The sequence below is a fragment of the Mycteria americana genome, chromosome 8, assembly GCF_035582795.1.
Source record: "Mycteria americana isolate JAX WOST 10 ecotype Jacksonville Zoo and Gardens chromosome 8, USCA_MyAme_1.0, whole genome shotgun sequence".
NCBI lineage: Eukaryota > Metazoa > Chordata > Aves > Ciconiiformes > Ciconiidae > Mycteria > Mycteria americana.
In genome coordinates, this window is record NC_134372.1 from 12183188 (window position 1) to 12205015 (window position 21828).

A 21828-nucleotide genomic window follows, 5' to 3' on the forward strand; every position below is an offset into this window, starting at 1 on the left:
ATATAAATAGGTTGGATTTACAGAGGGGAAATTCCATTCAGAGAAGGGAATGCCTGCATACCTACTGAGCTTTCTCTAATCTCCTCTTGGGGTTAACCTGGAGTTTCTTTCACATTACCCTGATTCTTCATTTCAGAAGAGCAGATTTGTCTCTCTTTGTCTGCCCCAAATCCTTCCCAGCACTGAGGTCTACAGAACTGGTAATGAGGGACATCTTGGAGCACCATGAGTTCAAGACTCTGTTCACTGTCTTTAGATGAACATATGAGCCTTTATGCTGAAAGCATTATCTGCAGTTTCAGAACCATCCCAGGCAGCCTCTGCTCCCAGACACCACTCCCAAATTACTAATACAGCTTGTAATCTACTATTACAAGTTTGACATCTGATTTTTCCCCAAACACATTGAGCTTCTTACCCTATTCCCAAACCCAAAACACACAGGCAATAGAAAATCATAGTCCCTCTTCAACGCTCTGTGACCTAGTCTATCAGGACACCCAGCACTGTTGCTAGAACGCTACAGTTTTTCAGTTAAAATGGCCAGAGTTCAATAATGTCATTGCTAGCAATCTGAACATGTGTGCGCACGTGTGCATGAGAGAGGCAGTGGGAGTGCGTGAATACGTAGGTTCACCCTCCACCTCTGCAATGGTCCCCATGGTAATTCCATCTGCATTTCAGCACATACAGTGCCTGGCCACAGCCACCTATTCCAGGTTTCTCTGTCTAATCATTGGCAAGGGCAAAGCTGTTAGAAACTAGACTCAGTAACTGGCTTTTAATTTTGCAGCCAGAGGTTGTCAGGACAAGGAAGAGAAAACTGCCAACTATGTCTCCTCCATACAGTCTCTGTCTTTTAAGAACAATACAGGAGCTGGAGGTAGAAAACCTCGAGAGAGGAAAATGAACCTCCCCTCTTCCCAGCCACAGTGGTTGTCCCCACCCCAAATCCTCACGATCAGGGGCTTGTATCTCAAATCGTTCTGTAGGAAAAAGCTACACACGTTGTCTAAAGGAAGAAATCTTGTCAAACATGCAAAAGCCAGCAATGCTGTACAAAACATGGTTTACGATATACTCTGGCTTTTTCTGCCTCTCCAGCAGCTGACCTGTTCCCGAGCACTGGAAATGGGCAGATTATACCAGGGCTGGTATCAGGCAAAAGTATGAACAAAGGTAGAAAGCTGGTCTCCGCTGCTGAGGAAGGGAAAAAACTCACATCTCCGCAGAGCGATGAAACAGAATACAGGATACACTCCTCAACGATAAGCGTATTCCTACAGACTTCTTGAAAATCAGAAGCTGGGTGGACAGGGACCCAAATGAATCCCATCACTGAGGAAAACGCAGGCAGGACTTCACTGCTGTGTATTCTGCAAGGCGAGCACCAGACTGCCAGCTACACCATCCCTTGCAAGACAGAAGGATCATACAGGAACTGCACAATGGTGCAGTTTTTAGTGACAGTTTTAAGGATCAGAAAGGACTCAAGCACCCACAGAACCAGACTTCATTCACACCACTTTTATGGAACAACTTGGTCTTGTCAGCCAACTGCAACGTCCATGAACTCTTGGTAGGCAGCTGTAGCAGAGGGTAACTTTTTCCCTGTGGTATCAGAATTTCCATGGAAGGAGGTGCTGGTTTACAGCTCTTGTGATGGAGGTGACAGGAGGGGGAGTAGAGAACAGGGGCTGAGAAAGGAGGAAACTTGAAAGGCAGTGGTGGCAAACACTGACAAAAAAAGGACTGAGCTCTGGCTCTGATCATCTGTGATAGAAAGTGTGACTCTGGAAGGATGGTCCTTTACAAATTGAAATTACAATTAAGTATCATTATCTCCCTGGTCAACCAAAGGAATGGGTTTCAGGGGGATTGTAACACAGGACAAGAAGACTAAAACTCATTGCTTTGATTGTCATTTTGATCCAAATAACTTTCTAAGCAATTTTTTTTCTATTTATTTCTCCTGAAATAAACTCTCTCCCTAAGGTTTACAAGTTTGCTTCCCCCCACAGCCTAAGCATTTATCCCATCATGAAAACTGTGTCTTCAAAAGCAGCAGCAAACAGGTAAGATTTCTCCCTTCCTGAGTCTCCTACTGACCTGAACTGTGCAAACTGCCTAAACCTTTCCTTGAGGGCATGGATATAGGGAGAGTTCACAGATGTCATAAATTTTGTACTAGAGATCTGCTGCGAGGAGAGGTCCACAGTTCTCCTCCCTGGCAGATAGGCTGCTTTATCTAAGACACCCCAGTTTAATAGGCTTGCCTGCGTGCTATGATGTTGGGCAAAAATACCCATATAGATTAAATGCTATGTTTTTCTTGTGGCCCAGCTACGGATCCCAAAACTACGAAACACTATTTGACCTAGGTCACGCAGCCAGGCAACTCGTAAGAGGAACCCTGTGCGTCCTCGTTATCCCTGCTAACTACCAGGTTTACCCTTTCCCCCACACCCTGAAACACCAATTGCATGTCCCTTTTTTGCCATGCTGGGAAACAGATCACTGCATCCACCTACAGATAAAGGAAGAGGCCTAATGGAGGGACTGTGAGTAGTGCTTCGTTAATAACAGCAGCATCAGGACAGTTCTCCCATCTCATCACCATCAAGGCAGTTCCAGAAAAGCTGCCATGGCTGGGGATGGTGACAGCATTTAACTGAAGCAAGACGCTGCTCTGAGTGCTGCAGCTGGGAGACATCCTAGGTATAAGAGGTTTGCACTAAGGCTTTTACCTCTCCTGCAGCATGGATGCTCACAGTCTCTTTGAGTCATTTGTTAATTGGGAGGAATTTTCACTTGTGGCAGTCCCCAGTAAATCCTGGGCTGGATTCTCCTGAATGCAGTGTACTGCTGAGAGGCTACTTTTGCCTTTGAGGTTGCTCTCTCCCAGCCCTTCAGCCGCGCAGAGGGAAGGAGCCCTTCCCCGGACAGCAGAAAATTCGCGCAAAAAATAACCACCTTCTCCTTAGCTCCTTTTCTGCTGCTGCCTGAGCGGTTGCGCTCTACGCGGGCAGAGAGACCATCCCTCTGGCTTCTGCTGCTCGTTTCCTAGTGACGCTAATCGATGAACTACGTCCCTGCCTCGCGGGGTGACGGCGGAGGGGAGGCCAGGCCGTGCCGGCCCCGGGACCGCGGCCGCCGGCTGCCGGCTGCCCTCTGCTGGGGCCGCCGCTCCGCCTCCCTTCCCACCGGGAAGCCCGGCCTGGGCTGCGGGCCCGGCCCCCGCCAGCAGCCAGCTGCTCGAATGCCCCCCTCAGCCCCCCCGGCCTCCCCAGCCCGCGGGAGGAGTCGGGGCCGCGTCCCCTAAAAAATACAGAAGGCGGAGGTGAAGGCTCACGCGAGGTTTTTGTCTCATAAAAAGCGTTTACGCGCTGGTTAAAGTCTCCGGCGCGTCCTGTCGATGCTGCTGAACGTACTGCATCGGCACAGGGCTTGAACGAACACTCAGTAACGCGTCCCCGAGCATCTCCCTGGGGCAGGCCGTTACGACAGTCAGTCAACGCATTCCTATACCGGGTTGTCTTCCCGCGAAAGGACAGCGCGATGTCAGCAAACTCCGTGCTGGCGTGAGCTGGTCACAAGCGGTGGGGAGAAGACTGCTGGCAGCTGTCAGGCAGGAATGCGATTCCACAGATACTTCTGAGTGCCTGGATGGGTCTTGGGGGTTTTATACCCGACTTCGAGATAGCCAAGGCGGACTACTGTCAGCGACAAGGTGTCCGGCTGGAGGGACAGCTTTTCTGCTCCAGCAGGAGAGCGCTCGTATGTCTCCACAGAACACAGTTGCACGAGATGCGTTTGTCAGTGTAAAGCTCGAGCTCTGTACACACTACCATTTTTCCCTCTTCTCTCCTCAAAGCTGCCAGATGGAAAGGGAAAGCTTACGCCGCTTCTCAGAGCTGCTGAATTTTAATCAGGTAGAGAAGGACAATGTGTTGAACGCAAAACGTTGCCATCTTTTTGCTCATTCAGTAGTATACGAAAAGAAAGGTGAGGATGCACCTATTGCAGTGCATCTTTGTGGAGGACGGGATTATTACATCCACGCACGGCTTGTCCTCCTGCAGTTAAGATGGGAATACCCTATTGTGTTCAATTCTTCTTTACAATGTGACTAGGAAAGAAATGAAACTAATGCATATAATTTGTACCCTGTAGTTTGCAGACATAATCAGAACAATAAATGACACCAATAGTCTAAGCACACACAACAGGGAAAGCACCTTTCACAGAGTCTCCCTTGCTCATTCACTCTGCAGGGACCAGTATCGGGGTAGGCCTTCGGTGCTGCCCTTCCTTTTGCTAGCAGTGTAACGCACGAAATTCAGGTCCTGATGGAAATCCAGGATGATCCCACGCAAATTGATTTTTTCCTGAATTTACATTAGTGCTGTCCTCACCACACCACTGAAAAACACTCTGAAGTCGCAACCTGGCAGATACACTCTGAGGAGCCCGAGAGCCTCGCCGGGACGGGGATCCCAGACCGTCAAGCAGCACGTCCAGAGGCGCCTGCGCGATGCTGAGGTAAGCCCGGGGCCCTCTGCCGCAAACACAGCACCTGTGGAGCGGAGGCCTGACTGACTCTGCTCCGGGTGGACCCAGGGAGCGAGAGGACTGCGTGCTCAATGTCCTGTGACCGACCTGGCTGGCTTATAACGGCACCACCCCCAAACTGCCCGCCGGGGCAGCCCCGTCCCCAGACAGGCTGCTGGGGGGGGGAGGAGGGGGGAGGGTAGGGGGAGGCCGGCACGCCCCCCAGCGAACTACAATTCCCAAGATGCATCGCAAAAGCCAGTCGCCCGCCCCTCCGCTGCTTTGTGGGAATGCCGTCGCGGTGCACCCTGGGATTTGTAGTTCCCTGAGCCACACAGTGGTCCACGGCCTATAACAGCTTCTCCTGTGGAGGACTCGCTTCCCCATGATGCAGCGCGCCAGGGCTACGCAGAACGCGGCGCGCCGCCGGCGACGGTCGCGGTGCCGGGGGCCGCGGGCGAGCGGGGCGCAGCCGCTGGCGGGCCCCGGGCGCAGGCCGTGGGCCATGTCCGAGAGCGGCGGCGCCGGCGGGACCGCCCCGGGAGGGGGAGGTGGCGGAGCGGGCGGCGGAGGGAGCGCGGGCGGCGCGGCCTCCGGCTCGGGGCCCGGCGCCACCGACCCGGCCTCGCTACCGCCCGGCGACGCGCAGCTCATCGCCATCATCGTGGAGCAGCTCAAGAGCCGCGGCCTGTTCGACGGCTTCCGCCGGGACTGCCTGGCCGACGTGGACACCAAGGTAGCGCCGCCGAACCGGACGGCCCGGCTCCCGGGCAGCCCCCGGGGATCGCTGGCGGGGCGGGGCGGCCGGTGTCTCCTCCCCAGGCCGGAGCTGCTCGCACCGTCCCTGGAGCCCAGCTGCTGTTGGCCGAAGGGGCACCCGCATCCCTTCCCTTCCCTTCCTCTCTCCCCGCCCCGTTCGCCCCGGTGTCCCGCACTCGGGACTGGGGGAGGCCGGCCAGGATGGCGTGCAGCAGCTGCAGTGCTGCTCTTTTGGTCGGTGGGGTTTCACGCCCCTGCTGCGACCGGCATCTGTCAGACAGGCTGCTCTAGAGGTGGTCCTGGCTCGAAGCGATAGCGACAGCCCAGAGGAGAAATAGGGCAGAGAACAGGCTCAGACTTTCATTTTTTAGCCCAGGCTTTATTAGGAAAATGGTCTCCCTTAAGAACACTGCTCCTCTTGAGTGTAATTCCCACATTTCCAAAACAAACTCTGAACCTTTCTTTTTTGAGTAGATGTTCTCAGACTATTGTTTGAAGCTCATTTCTTCCTCAGTCACAACGTGAACTCCTGAGCATTTGTTGGCAATACTGACATTGGATTGTTCACAATTGCCCTGTCAAAATTAAACATTAAGTGTTTTGCTTTCCCAAACTGTTATGCTTTCAGCAAGAGTCCTGTTCTGGGACCTGCAATCGTCATTCTAGGCCACTTCAGCAGCTATAGCAAAACCATTCCTGACCAGCTGTCAGGTCATCTGCACAGAGCAGCCATGGGTCAGAGCAGCTTTGTCAGGATAGAGATACCCTGCCCAGGACAGACGCTGCACCTCTGTTGGTACCCTTTCATTCATCATCCCATGCGTATGTGTATCAAATTCTGAAATGTAAAGGTTGCCACCCTCTTGTCCTTTCCTTGCACGGTACCAGAATCTGGATGGTCTTATGTATTTATGTGGGTTTGTTCGTTCAATTCCTGTTCACTGGAATTAAGTTTTCACTGATAAAACCCACATAATTCTTATCTTCTGTGTTAGCGTCATAGAAGCAAATAATTAAGTTCTTTGTTAGTGACAATATGACTCAGCCAGTTTCCTAGGAATTCTGTGATGGAGTGTTTCCAGACAATAAGAACTCTGCTTAAACAACTCCTGTCTGCACAGGCAGTTTGTATTTCACTAAGTAATATTATGAGCAGACAACAATTTTAAAATCAATCTATCCAGCTATTTAAATTATTATAACAGGACACTGACCAACTGTTCTTTGCAATTACCATTTGCGTTCTTAGCTAAAACAAGCTTAGTTTTGTTCAGAAAGTGAAAGGATGGAGAATATAGACAACAAAACATTAGTGTACATGACAAAAGATGTACTATGAAGGACTCTGGCAGGGGATTGTTCTGAGATCTTTTGGCTGTTTAACCAGAATTTTTTTATTTAATTTTTTTTTTTAGCCAGCCTATCAAAATTTGAGGCAAAAAGTAGACAACTTTGTATCAACCCACCTGGACAAACAGGAATGGAATCCAACAATGAACAAAAACCAGTTACGAAATGGGCTAAGGCAGAGTGTGATTCAGTAAGTAAGCAACATTCTGTAAAATAATGGTAATGTTATTTGATAAGCAATATATAACTATGTTGTCTCATCACCTAAGTCAAATAAGAATTTGCAGAATTAAGTTTTTCACAACACTTTCTGTTGTGCTCTTCTGAGTTTCATTATAATAGTGGATGCAGTCTTAACTCTCATCAAAATGCTTATATTACTGCTTTACCTGAAATTTGTATTTTCATGAGTTGAGCAGCATGGTGAAGTACTCAGATTCGCTGTCTAGCCAAGTTGTTGCTGCAAATAACCAACACTGTGCCTGCTAGCAAAACTGTGCCTGCTGTGCTGAGGTGAATGGCCTTGATCTTTATTTTCAGAAAAGAGAAGAGCCTACATCACTTAAAGAAAAAAATCCTGAAGATGCCAAAGCTTGTTTAAGTAGACTCTGACCACTAGCAGGCAGTAATCAAACTAGGCTAGCCTATTTCATGCAGCAGAGGGTAGCTTTTGTACAGCTATTTAAGATAGTACGTTTCCAGCATGACAGGAAAGCCAGCTTAAACTATGCTGCTTAGAGATTTAGGTTTAGTATCTCTTGCTGGTAACTCACTGCAGTCTGAAGCACAAGCCTTAACTTGTTTGACTAAAAGTCATGGATAAAACCTTCATAGTAAAAGTTGTGGGGAGAGGGACAGCAGGGAACTTGATAAGGGCATTTATGCTTATAAGGAAAGCTATTAGAATGTCTCACACACAGAATAAACTGTATTTCAGAGCACTCGATAGAATCTGTAAATCATTAGTATGTAACATTAGTTTGTTTAATCTGTAATTAGAGAAAGGGGTGTCCACTGGACGTACAGAATTTCCTGTCTTTTTACTTCGAGTCCTTGAGACATGTTTTTCAATGCTTCCTCTTATTTCACATTACTCTACCACTAGAGTGGAGTGGACAATTGAAAATTGTTATATCAGAGAGCCGGTAATGAGAAGAATGTAAATTACTCCCTTTAAGTAGGCTATTAGTACAAAGAATAGACACACAGTATTAGGGAGTTTGAAGAGTCCCTATCATTCCTGTAGTTGCAAGACTGAGCACTGAGGGTGTCAAGATGTGCAAGTCCTTTGTTGCATGCACGTATATGTGTGTTGTTACCTGGAGGTGACATGATGTGCTATGACCCTGCACCCACTCGCTTACCAGCATTCACGGCCTTATTAGTCTTGTGGCTACTTTTCCAAGCGCCAGGCAACGTTTCCATTTCCTGTCCCCTGCTCCCTTGCAGACATGACTTAAGCCTGCTAGACAGCCTGTGCCCCACAATCCAAGAGTCTGACGCAGCCCCTGAAGTAATAAGTCACTTCAGTTACTAGTGTTCAGTTCCAGAACTTTGCTGTGTGCTAAATGTGCTTGTTTTTATAATTAATACCCATCTGTCTAGACTAACAGTTATAAGGAGTGAGTGACAGTAATGTTATTAGGGGGAAGGCCTCTTCTCCCTCAAGTGAGCCAAAAAAAAGACTGTGCTCTCACCTGCCCTCCTCCTCAGAATAGCTTGTTTCCCTTGTTTGTGCCAAAACATGTTTGTTTGCTTTCATGTTGACCTCATTTCCACATGAGCCCTATTAAAGTGGCTCTTGTCCAACATGTCATTTAAGTACCTGGGAGACCAGATGTCAGTTATTAATCCTGTAGGGAGAAGTGAGAGGGGGTGGGGGGAAATAGGCGATTGAAACAACTCCCTGTTAAGGACCTACTGAGTGGGCTGCAGTGCTCTCCATGTTAATGCTAATTGCAGTTGACAGGAGGGCTCTGGAGAATTACTGGAGGAGATTGGGGAGAAGTTTTTCAGAGGAGCTGAATGACTCCTTTGTCTTTGTTCAAGGTCAGGAATGCTGGAAGCTGGAGTGGACAGAATTATTTCTCAGGTGGTGGATCCAAAACTAAACCACATCTTCAGGCCCCAGATAGAGAGGGCAATTCATGAATTTTTGGCTGCACAAAAGAAAGAGGAAAGTGTGCCAGCTCCTCCTCCAGAACCTGAGAATAAGGATCCTCCTGCTCCATCTCAGGATGCCTCCTAAAGGTCTTGTATCTCTGCACTTACTACTTACATTTTTCATGTACCTCATCTCTGTAGTTTGTATAATGCAAGACAGAGAAGACATTGTATTCTTCCTGGCTTGACAGGGAAGACACGTTGATCATCAGCATGTTGTCAATGTCAGACGGTCATCTGAGCCGCTTCCACTTAAGTGTCTGCTAAAAATATATTAGGACTGAAGACATAGGTATGATGTAAAGCAGCTATCAAGGAACACTGTGGACTCTGCCAGTGCTGGTTTTGGATCAGACCAAAAGGCCTTTTATTCCTGTAAAAGCATATCCAGCAGTGATTGACATGGAATTGGCTGGATAGCTTTCAGAACAATATCAAATGGATTAAAAATATATATCCTTTACTGAAATACAGCTGAAAGTAGAGTGGTGACAAGTTATTATGCTTCAGCATTGGAAGTTTTAGATAGCTCTTCTTTAGAACATACACTGGAGTGTTGAATTGTTAGTGACTGAAATATTCACTGCTGGAGTAAGGGTAATGTCTCTGGGAGTGAATAACTGTTCATTCCAAATTGACTGGTTTAAATAGAGCAACCTATATCTTTTCAGCTGAAAGGACTGAGGGTGCCTTTGTTGCAAACAAGTTCATTCTGGGTTTTGTGATTAAAATAACTCAAGGGGCCTCAGGGGGCTATAATTGCTACTCTGTCTTAACACAAATGACTATGCACCCATCTCTGCTAAGGCCCTGTATCTTAATGTTGATTTGACTGTTGAGGCCTGTGTGCAGATTACTGAGGAATCACTATCTTGATGGAAAATTTCAATTTGCAGCTTTTCTGAGGAACTTAAAACCATACTGCATGAAAGGAAGTTAATTGTGAATTGTTCTATCTGCTAGGGCTTTCTGAAAGCAAAAATTTTCCTTATAATCTACAGCTGATTTATTGAGAAGGAATAAGTAACCTACAATAGCTGTTCTTATGCTTGGAATTATTAGATCAATTAGCATGACTTTTAATAGTAAAAGTTAAACTGCCTGTAGTATCATCCTGAGTTATTTAGTTATCTGTGACTTGCAGCCTTAATGCCTTGATACATCTTTGCATTTGTCTGCTTCAAGTAGTTTAAAGTCCATTATAACCTGCAGCTAAGTGCAGCTGTTAATTAATATATTCTAATCTATTCTCTATCCAAATGCATTTACTCATGAAGGTACCACTCTCTAAACTCTCTTTTTTTCTTGCAGTGAGTTCCTGATACTAAGCAGCTGCAGTTGCAAAATATGTGTCCTATTAGATTTGCAATGGATTACTTGTGCCATTTGGTGCAGGACTGCTGTCTGCCAAAGATGATTAACCTTTATCAGACCTGTGGGAAGGCATTGAAATCAGTGAAATTCAGATGCACCTGGAGTTCTGCGTGTGGAGGGACAGCCAAAATGTGAAGATATTTTTGCTATTAACAGCAATACAGAGAGCAGCATGTATTCTTGTCAGTCATGCCTTCAGGCAAGGGGGTGGGAAGAAAAAGGGAGTTGGCTCTTGTCTGGAGGGAGCAGGGAAGTGGTGTGAGATGATACTGGACTTGGGAGCAGGAAGAAAAGAAAGATGTTTTGGGGGGTGTGGTAGTCTCTTGGAGACCAAGTAAGAGCTGACAGATTTTCTTTGATATAAGCCAGACAAGAGGCAGCATCATACCCCTCTGCTGCATAACACAGCATTGAGTGGTAGGTGCCAAGTCAGGTGTAACTCATTGCACTGCCTGCTTTAGGAAAGACATTTCCTGTTTAAAACTGGAAAGAACACTTCAGGATCAATTATCTAGATAATTTCTGTTGCATCGCAGGAAAATGTTTACAGTTGGCTATGACTATAGCTGATTTAATTCTTATTTCCTAGGTAACTCTGGGAAGCAAAGGGCACCAGAGTAGGTGATCAGTTTGAAACTTGTCTCTTTCAACTTGAAAGACTTTTCTTTCCTGTGAAATTTCTCAGGTGCCTAGTGGAAACTGTCCTATGCTTTCAGCTTGAATGCATGCAGTGTCCTCTGGATGACAGTCAAATAGAGAATGTGATCAAATATTCTGCCAGCAAATGTCCATACCTTTTGCAATAAAAGACTTCAAAAAGCATCTCTTGACTCTAGCTTTTTCAGAATTTTTTTCTTAAGGAAAAACTACTTTAAAGAAATCCAGGAGTCCTGATTGTTGGAATCCTAATGGAAGTGTGACCTCACACAGTTCATAGATTAATCTAGGTCTGACAATGGGGTTGTCAGTAGAAGTTGTCATGAAATAAGATGGATATTAGTATTCCTTTCCATATAAGGGATGTCTCAAAAAATCTGAAGTATCAAAGAACTGAATTGACCTTACCTCATATCATTTATGAGGCATAAATCCTGAGCAAGTTCAGTCTGGTGCTAGCGATGATGAAGGCATGTTCACCCATGTGAAAACAATGCACTTCTGGCAGTAGGCTAGAGCTATTCCATTTTTTTTCTTTCAGATAGCAATCTGTTAAGAAGTTAATAACTATGTCATTGAATAACACTTAATAATGTTTGAATCCTTGCTATTCATGGGCTACATACCTCAACTACATCCTTACCCATAGACCTTGTATGTGAACAGATGCAATTCCAGCTATACTCTGCTCCCTTTTCAAAACAGGTATTGTAGGGACGATTGATGCTGTCGTTTAATCTTCTAGCTAACTTATTTTGCTTAGTACCTCCTCTCAACACAGTTATATGCAGAAATGTGAGGTGACAGAACACTGGTATTTTAAACCCTTTACAAGAGAGCTCTGTGAGCTTCACCACTGCAGTAAGTTTGCACTCTGCACAGTGCTGTATAGTCCTGCTGATACATGATTCTTCTGTCAATATTTTTTTATCCTGTTTAAGAGTGCTCCTCTCAGAATGGAAACTTAAATACCTGTACTTTTTAGTGATAACTATATTGGCCACAACCTTCCTGATATGGTTTGAGAAATCTGTATTTTGGGATAATCTGGTTGTGTGGCTTGGCTCTCGCTGTTATATAGTCTGTGTTCCTGCTCTAAAACAGGACAAGGGATATGTGAGGAAAGGACTCTCTCCTGCATGTTGATTTGGTGGTTAAAGACTGCTCTCCAAATCAGTAGTAGGTGTTTTCCCTTAGAGCCTTAAGGGCAGCTCTTGGCAGGAAAAGATCCATCTTTTACCTCCTGGTAGGGTGTCTCAACCACTTTTTTGAAACTGAGCCATTTATGCAGGGGAAAAAAAAAGTTCAAGAGTCTAGAAAGTAAGCAAGTGAAAAGGATTCTAACTGCTTATACAAAGTCTGGATCACAGTAGTAGTAGTTAGGGAGCAGGGATGCCAGTTCAGTTTTAAATAGTAAGTAGAGCTGGATTTATTGCAGTGAAGAGGGAATTTGAACCGGTGTTCCCTACCTCTGACAAGTGCTCTAACAGCTGAGTGAAGAATAGATTCAGCCACCATAGTTTTTAAAAGATTTTTCCATTGTTCTGTCTTTGAATGTGGTGGTGTGTTAAACTTTGAACACTAACGCTGTGCCACTGCTGTGTGTGTACGGCTATGGCTTTAGTTGGTCTCAGCTGATGCACAGTGCATGACTGCAATGACTATGGGATCTTTCAGATCAGAACTGAGGCACCTAATGAGATTAGGCAGCCAATCTGCATTTGGGATCATAGTCTTTAATGTTTGGGCTCTAAAGTCTTTGCTTTGGATCAGAGCCTTGGAAGTAATAAGCTTTGGAAGCATACCTTATATCTAATGGGACAGTGAGAAAAACCCCCAAGTCCTTATCATGATGAAGAAGTGGTAGGTAGTGCCTTTGATTATATACATTTGTCCCTGACAACTGATAGAAACAAGATTCCAGCCTTAATAACTCAATATTATAGTAATCTTCACACCAGAACAAAAGAACGAGTTTGTACCTACTGTAGAAGTGAAAGTGTTCAGTTGTGTAATAGGATGTTGGACTAAAGTTAGCATATTAGTCAGTTTACATCGCTATGCTGGATATGTTAAATACAGTTTAAAGAGTCTGCTGAGGCGGACATGTCTAAGACACTTGAATAATTCAAGAAGCAATTAGATGCCTTTGTGGAGCTGAAGGGGCAGGGCCGTACATTATGAGGATGAGCCTCAGTGGTCAAATGGGCCTACTCTTTGATCTCAGAGTCCTCACATTCAAGTTGACTGTTCCCATTTCCTGGACAGTCAGTCAATACCTCTGTATTGGGTCTGCATGGCAAGGTTTTGGTAGCGGGGGGGGGGCTACAGAGGTGGCTTCTGTGAGAAGCTGCTAGAAGCTTCCCCTGTGTCCGATAGAGCCAATGCCAGCTGGCTCCAAGATGGACCCACTGTTGGCCAAGGCCAAGCCCATCAGTGATGGTGGTAGTGCCTCTGGGATAACGTATTTAAGAAGGGGGAAAAAAACTGTGCAACACCAGCAGCAGTCAGAACAGAGGAGTGAGAATATGTGAGAGAAACAGCCCTGCAGACAGCCAGGTCAGTGAAGGAGGAGGGGGAGGAGGTGCTCCAGGTGCTGGAGCAGAGGTTCCCCTGCAGCCCGTGGTGAAGACCATGGTGAGGCAGGCTGTCCCTGCAGCCCATGGAGGTCCATGGTGGAGCAGACACCCACCTGCAGCCCGAGGAGGACCCCACGTCAGAGCAGGTGGATGTGCCTGAAGGAGGCTGTGACCCTGTGGGAAGCCCGCGCTGGAGCAGGCTCCTGGCAGGACCTGTGGGGAGAGGAGCCCACGCTGGAGCAGGTTTGCTGGCAGGACTTGTGACCCCATGGAGGGGACCCACACTGGAGCAGTCTGTTCCTGAAGGACTGCACCCCGTGGAAGGGCCCACACTGGAGCAGTTCCTGAAGAACTGCAGCCTGTGGGAAGGACCCACGCTGGAGCAGGGGAAGTGTGAGGAGTCCTCTCCCTGAGAAGAAAGGAGTGGTAGAGACAACGTGTGATGAACTGACCGCAACCCCCATTCCCCGTCCCCACCGGGGGGTGAGGAGGTAGAGAACTTGGGAGTAAAGTTAAGCCTGGGAAGAACAGAGGGGTGGGGGGAAGGTGATTTTAAGATCTGGTTTTATTTCTCACTATCTTACTCTGATTTGATTGATAATAAATTAAATTATTTTTTCCCCAAGTCGAGTCTGTTTTGCCTGTGATGGTAATTGCTGAGTGATCTCCCTGTCCTTATCTCGACCCACCAGCCTTTCTTTATATTTTCTCTCCCCTGTCCGGCTGAGGAGGGGAGTGACAGAGCAGCTTTGGTGGGCACCTGGCATCCAGCCAGGGTCAACCCACCAGATGAATATGTTCATGCTTTTAATAAAGTTCAAGAGATTGCACCATTTCTTCATCTCATATACTAATAATGTGAAGGAGCTTAAAAGATTTTCTGCCTCCTTGGCTTTGCCTGTCCCAACCATCTGCATTTGTTTCTGCCCAGTCACAAGAGCCCAGCTGCAGTTTAAAGAAAACACGCAGGGAGTCTGAGTCGCATTCTTGGAAAACCAGCCTTGCCACTCCGTGGCTGGTCTACCCCACGGAAATGCCGGAGTCCAAAGCCTGCAGGAGCCAGCCTGGCTCAGTAGGTAGGTACTAGATTAGGAATGAGGAGGTACAAGTTCTCTGCAGAGTCCTGCTAGCCCACAGCCATGCCTGTGGCTAGTTGTTTTACCTGTTTGCTTGCCTGTAAAGTGAAGATAACTTTGCCCTCCTACATACGTCCTGGAGTGGGGAGGGAGTCAGGTGTTATAGTTAGGCCCAATATAATGAAAACACAGAATGAAAGGAATGCATACATCAGTATACATACACACCGGTAAGTTGTGATATACTGTACAAGTTTTAATGATTAGACATTACAGCTGAAGTCCCATGGAGTCATCTTGAAATCCACATCTTGCTGGCCACACTAGGGGTTTTAATTATGCCATTTAGTGTGAGATCGTGACTTCAGAATTACAAGCAGATGGATTGAACTATGAACCAATGAATCCAGTTTCACAAGCCCTGTGAAGGAGGAAAAAAACCTACCTAAAAGCACAAACCTATCTAGAAGGATTGCATTGCCATGCATCAGTCAATCAGCCCAGCACTTAGCAATCACAGCCAAGTGGCATATAAGGCAGTGCCTGAAATTCTAGCTGTTGCTTGGCTATTAAAGGAATTATCACATATCCCATATGATTAAAATACAGTAAAGCAAAAAACCCCCTGATCTTAAGGTGGGGGGAAGAAGAAGGGAGAGCAGGGTGCCACTGATGCCACCCAAAAAGCCACCCAAAAAGCCATAAGCAGCTGTCAGCGCTCTCCCCTCCAGCACTGCCTCAGCTGCTGCACTTTCCTGGGCTGCCTTTGGGGTTGACGGATCACTCTGGTCACTTCAGCCAGACAAGCCAGAGCACAAGGAAGTGGGTTGTATTAACTGGCTTTCGCCAGCTGACCCTTCTGGCAAAAGCAGGTTGAGAACTTAGTCTGGACACCAACTGTATGGCCCAGGTTTTTGTAGCTTTCCTGCAGAGCTGGGTGTCCTGGAGGGTTTATAACCTAGGTATCCAAGTATTCAGCAAAACAGAAAATGCTGTTGTCCTGTGCTCCGGATAGCCCAAAACTCCACTGGATACATAATTCTTAAAATTTTCACAGACATTGAACTCTCAAGCTCTTTAGTCAAAGACAAGTATAACGGGTTCTCTTAAGTGAACCAACTAAATTTACAGTCTTACTAGAAAAAACAGAGAAGAAGGGGAGGCTTGCTTAGTTGTTCTGGGAGTTCTCATATCATGCAGCCATCTCAGTTCAAGCGTTACTTGCAGCACTGCAGAACTTTTCTTACTTTCCTACCATCTGTTTTCCCTTCTTCATGTCAAAGCCTGAACTGCAGCCTTACAACAGTTCTGATGTTTTTTCCTTTGACAGTGTCCCAAATGCTGTCATGTTAGAAAAACTGAGAGCAAAAGTCCATTGCCTTTCCCCCATTATTCCTGAAAAATGTACATGTAATGCATAACACCAAACGCACAAAGCAATCTAGGTGAAATCACAGTGATGTTATTTTTATGAACATACATATTTTAGTCCAAGAGAAACTTAATTACAAGTTCTGAACGGGAGTTAAGTGACGAATAATGTGTTTATAACACATTCTTGAAGTAAAACTGATTCTTGCTATAAATGGTTAATAGGTATTTTATGATTTCTTTTTTTTTGCAACTTCTCCTGCAAGTGTTACATAAAATAAATGGATGCTCCCCCAGCCACTTGCTCTGTAGCTGTTCTGTGACAACGACTCCAAGACACTTCTTTCAATTTAACCTGAAACAGATTACCAACAGAGCAAGATAGTCACTGCAGCTTCTGACCACCTTAACAAGACCACAGTTTCACCTGAGCCTGGATTTTGGACACATGCATTCTTCTAGCGCTTTTGCAACTGCAAAGAAGGCTCTTGAGCAGGTTACTTGGTTCAGGTTCAATACTACAGCATTAATTTAACATTATCAGTTCAAGAGACATCCCACCATCAGGTAGCAATGCTGCTAAGTGACATAGAAAAAGTAACTTACTGAGCAAAGACTCAAGCCCAACCAGTTCTCTGCCCTCATCGGCTATTTTACTGACTACTATCTAGTCCATTGGCAAGTCAGACACTGACTCAAGTAGACTTCACCAAAAGAAGCAGAATCAAAATTGCCATTATATATTTAGCCTCTGCCTAAACCAGCCAGTATTTTCCAGCGATAGTTCTTCCATTTGTAACAACATCCCATCCTAGACTTAGCATGAGGTCTCTGTCTGGTAGAGATGAACCCAACCCAAGTCTCCAGATCAATCCCTGAGTAACTGCAAGCAGGTTTGTTAGATCAGACCCCTGTAACTAAACACCTAAACCCAAGCATATCTGGTGAAGGGAGGACAGCCAAATGGGAGAGAGTAATATGTTAGAAGATCTCTCATCTTTGGTTTCTTCCCTCATTGGTACCCAGGCCTTATTCATCCCTAAAGTACTCCCACATCATAGTAATGCAGTTCCAAGTTTAAAATTTACTACAGAACTCGCAACCAGCCCAGTTTTGAATCTTGATACCAGATGAGCAAGACACCCAGATTCCCAGCCTACAGGTCAGGCAACAAAACCCTTCTCCAGGAAAGGGGAATAATCATGACTGTCTGGAGGCAAGTCCAAACCACAGCTCTGAATCCTTGGCACAGAGAAGGATCAAACTTGGGCTCCTGTCAGGATAGTGGCCCAAACCAACCTCTGCCCCAAACACTGAGCTAGTAATTGCCAAAGCACTCTGAATCCACACTGGAATCAATATAGGGGTCTTGAACCCAAACCATGTCCAGCTCTACTTCCTCTCCTGTTTTTAGGACAAGCGTGACTGGTTTTAATGAGGCACAGCCAATAGGCCTGGAAGAGAGAGTTTTCAAGATACCATTTTGATTTTGGCCAGAAGAAGGGGCACCAGGAGGGTTAGAAGTCACACCCAGAACATTTAACAGAGTGTTTTACTCTCTTTTCACCACGTCACTAGAAAGAGCGAGAGCAGCACCCACTGTCACAACGCTTCTTGTATGCCACCTGCTTCAAGCACACCACTACTCCAGGACCATGGGCATCACTGGGTACCAGCCAAGTTTTCTGACAGCACCTTCCGTCTCAGCAAACAGGGTATAGCTGCAATTGCTGCTGAGCAGGATCCTGTTCTTGAACTTTTTGCTAAACTGGAGATCAGTTTCTCCAGTTCAAACCCACAAGGAACTGGTGCAGTTCAACTCTTTCACAGATATTTTCTTGTTTATACTGTAGTGAAAAATATATTTTACCAGCTTCCTTAAAGAGACGTCAGCTTAATTCCTTGTGAGCAGTCAGGGCCCCTCATATCCACAAGCACCAAAGCTTCCAAGTGCAGGGACTCCCTACCAAAAGCTGTGTGCAACACAGCCATTCTGAATCTGGCCATAAGAGGGAGATAAACTATTGCTTCATTTCTCAGTCTTAATGCCTCCTTACAAAATCCGAGCAGATACACGACTCCAAAGCCTTTGCTGACTCCTGAGTGAATCAACTCAGCAAGGTGTGGAGAAAGCTCTCACAAAGTGTTTCCATGAACCCTGACTATACTTGTCTAATGCAAATCACACAGGAGATAGGGCGATTTCTCAAGAGGTTTAGCAGTGGGAAACAAATACGAATTAGGATTAGGGAGAGTTTGGGAAGAAAAGTGAACAGCCCAAGTGATCAGTGACAAAACCACAGATTTAGGATGTGAAACTGTAAATTCTGACCTACCCAAATCTGTAATTCACTGATCTGGTCTAGTGTGAACAAGGCTGAAGCTAAAACACAAGCACTAGTGCCTGGGGCCCCAGATGGTAGTGCCACGAGATTGTATCAGAACCATAGCTTCAGTTCTTGCATTTTTGTGATTCAAATGCCGAGCCCACATCAGTGCCAAGTCAGCCTTGGAAACATGACTGGGCAGTAACCAGCCCAGCAATAACTGCCCTCGTCTAGACGCCGTCAAAAGCCACGGCGCAGAGAAATGCGCTACCTCAGCCATCAGACTGGGAGCTGGCTCCAACGAAAATTCCCTCCAGCACTGGGACAAGCCCAAGGAAAGGCACCGTAGCAGAATGCAACGAGTCCAACCCACCTGTCCAGGCTAAAGGAGTGTGAGGACCTTGCATTTCACTGATTTTATCTTGCTGACTCTCATACAAGGAAATCAGTGCCTTTTTCACTTGTGTCTTTATAACAGATACCTGTTCACTTGGAAAAATAGGAAAGAAAATCCCCAAACCAGTTCAGGTCTTGGCCCTACAAAGAATTCACCTAGGGACAGATGGCTGCAGTTTGCTTTGCAGAGTTGGGGCCTTTGGGAAGTCCAAGCAACTTCATACAGTAAATGCATCCATTTTGGAAGGGATTTGTAACAGAAATAGAAAACCATGACATCCGTGAGTTTCATATTTCATTGCAACTCTGCAAAAGGGAGATAAAATAATCCTGCTTCAGAGAACGCTCATAAAATTTCACATTTTCTATAAGGGGGCAGCACAGCTGTAGCAAAAAAAGAAAATCCAGCCATTACTCTTCCCCTACAGCACTCCCTGTGAGACACCAACACATTAATCAACCCCTTCCATCTCCTCATGTAACAGCATTCACCTCCAGCAGCTCCTCCTGCTAAGACTTAGTCCTCCAGGTAGCTATCTCCAACTTCTACCATCAAAACACAGCAAAACAAGGATCGCCTCAACCAGCCTCAGAGGTCACCAACACCACCTCCTGAGCTGGTCTCCTCCAACACCAGCCTGAGCTCCACGCCTTCCACTCGCTGGCTTCTCCAACCAGCAAAAACCATGCTACAAATGCAAGACCTTGCAAAAAAGTACCCTACCAACACAAGACCTTCCAAGGAAACCCAAATACAGTCCAGTTCAGTCTTACTTTGCTCTAGAGAGCCATCCACTCCACTCACCCCAGGCTCTGGCACACTCTGTTCCCCATCTGGCTCAGCCCTGCCTGCAGAGGCTCTGCCGAGCAATTGAGCTCACCTGCACCCAGGGCACACCTGAGCCATTGTCTTTCCTCCGCACCCCAACCTCCTCCCGGGTGAAAAGCCGTGCTGCTTCGCCTGCAAAAAGTGATAACTAGCTATCTCCAACCCTGCCTGAATTTCCGCTTCCTACAGGGGAGCCTGGATGTAGTCATAATCCGATGCAAAAGCCCACCTTTCCCATAACAGCATGGAAAAGTGGGATTTGGCAGCTGCTGGCCCCACAGGTGGTACCTGACGGTTCCAGCTCACCACCAGTTCAAGTGTGCAGAAACGGCAGGTCCTTGAGGCTGACACTGCTCCCCAAAATATCCCACCCCCTTCCTCTAGGGATGTCATGAAGGTGCAAGGGGTGGGGGGTGTTCAGCAGCTGCCCTCAGCGGCTTATTATAGGGACAGATTTCTTCCCCTTTTTAAACAGGACTAAGCCCAGTGTCATTTCTCTGGGGTACCAGGGCAGCCAGGATGTCGCTCCATCTTGAACAGATTTACATCAGCCTCCCCAACCCCCACGACCCCCATCGCTGTTGGAGAGCCACAGGGGTCCAGCAGACACCCGCTCCAGCTCCAATGTGCACGGGAGGGGGTTGCTGAGGCAACAGCACGCCTTATTTAACCGTTATTTAACCCATCTCGCCCTCCCCCCCCAGCCCGCCACTGCCGACGTGCGCAACCAAGGGTACAGCTTTTATTAGGGTGGGATTTTGCAGCCCCTGGGTTTATGGGACGTCCCCGACTGCCGGCCCTTGCCAGCGGCCCCAGGACAGCGGGTTTGCAAAACTCGGCTCCGGGGCAGACAGCGGGTTCCCCAGCCCTCAGGTTGCCCTCTGCAAAGGGCAGGGCAAAGAGGTGAAAAAGAGTTTTATGAAAAAGACAACCCTGAGGCATCAATCAAGACATGAGATTTCTTTTTGTATTTTTTTTCAGAGGGCCATAAAATCACAGTTTTTCAGACAGAAGCCAAACTCTGTCCCCAAGACACTGCTATCTTGCCATTTGGCACCGCCCTCACTGCAGTGCTGCTGAGGACAACGAGGGGCTGAACCGCAGTTGGTCACCCCAGAGCACAGCTCTCCCAAAAGCTGCAGTGCTTTTTGGGTGGAAAGTAAAACATTTATCTGGTTAGGAGACTCACTGACTCTCAAATCAAATTTTCTCACAAATCATGTGTTTTGGGAAGCCAGTCTCCTCCACAAGGAAACAGAAGAAAAAGTGGAGGCTTGGTGGGTAAACCTCACCCTGGTCCCTGTCGGTTAAGCCAGGTTTTTATAGGTTTTGTATCAACGCAGGTTTTGCTGTCAAGGTTTCATGGGCGACACTGGGGCTGGCATGCAGACCCTGGTGGGGTCACACACCCCTACCAAAGCCTCACTGCCCTGCAGAGCTACCTGAAGTAAGTTATAGCAGGAATTTGTGTGCGAAAACCAAGGAAACACGTGAATGAGGTTCTGCCACGTGTGGAAGAACCATCTTCATGCCGTGGTATCCTTAGGGGCAAGGGCTAGCAAGTCTGCACCACTGCAGAGAGCACATCGAAGCCTATACGAAGCCCCTGAAAGCACCCGTATAAAGAGGCAATTGATTTCTTGGCCAATACTGCAGACACAGGAAATTCAGGGAAGCATGCATTTGGGTATGTTTTCAATTAAATATTAGGTCCCTCTGCAGTTTGTCAATCCCTAGTGAACAGCCATTTGAGAGAAGCGCTCACTATCCCAAAGTCAGGGAAATCTTCCAAGCTCATAATAAAGAAACATGGCCCTGTATGATTTCCTGAACAGGATTATTCCAAGTCTAAGGACAAATCTAGGTTTTGCTTTGATTATCTGTCATCTCACCATTAGAAACATTCATGAGATTATTAGCTGCCTTGAAATTTGCTCTTACCAGGACAGATAACACCCCCCTAGTCTGTCCCTCTCAAGCTCAGCGCCTCATCTGTTATGCCCAGATGAAAAACCTCTCCCAGCCAGAAGAACAGCTTTACTCTGGAGGCTTCAGGATCTGGAAGAGAGCAGCTCTGAGAAGCAGTGGAAGGACAGATGACAGAACTGCCTTTGTGGGTTTGAATCTTGCTGTGATGAATAATTTGTAATTTTTGTAGATGTAATATGTATGCCATCCCTTACCTCTGTGAGAGCCTTCTACTTGACTGCAAAGAGTGAAATCAAAGGGATACTAATGAAACTGGACTGAAGCTAAGGCAGAGCTCAGATACCAGCCTGCAGGACACCGAGTCACTGGGAGTTATTGGAAGGTGATCAATGGAGAATACTCCCAGCCAAACCAGCAGTTCAAACTTCTGCAAGCGTTAACCCAGGGCAGTTGCAATGCAAGAGCCC

General features: G+C 46.7%; 1 protein-coding gene across 2 annotated transcripts; it reads left to right on the forward strand.

Moving 5' to 3' along the window:
- Positions 1-4965: 4965 nt before the first annotated feature.
- BOD1 (biorientation of chromosomes in cell division 1) lies at positions 4966-14052 on the forward strand. Of its 2 annotated transcripts, XM_075509729.1 has the most exons (4): positions 4969-5287; positions 6726-6850; positions 8710-8910; positions 10135-14052. In XM_075509729.1, exons 1-3 carry the CDS (start codon positions 5057-5059, stop codon positions 8906-8908), a joined length of 555 nt encoding a protein of 184 aa, XP_075365844.1. In that variant the 5' UTR covers positions 4969-5056; the 3' UTR covers positions 8909-8910; positions 10135-14052. The 2 variants fall into 2 exon arrangements, with proteins under 2 accessions (XP_075365845.1, XP_075365844.1); XM_075509730.1 differs by lacking the exon at positions 8710-8910 and having other exon boundaries at positions 4966-5287.
- Positions 14053-21828: the final 7776 nt, after the last annotated feature.

Coding starts and splice junctions, on each gene's coding strand:
- BOD1 (XM_075509729.1), top strand. CDS start 5,057: ATGTCCGAGAGCGGCGGCGCCGGCGGGACCGCCCCGGGAGGGGGAGGT. Junction 5,288..6,725: donor TGGCCGACGTGGACACCAAG/GTAGCGCCGCCG, acceptor TTTTTTTTTTAG/CCAGCCTATCAAAATTTGAG. Junction 6,851..8,709: donor CTAAGGCAGAGTGTGATTCA/GTAAGTAAGCAA, acceptor TCTTTGTTCAAG/GTCAGGAATGCTGGAAGCTG.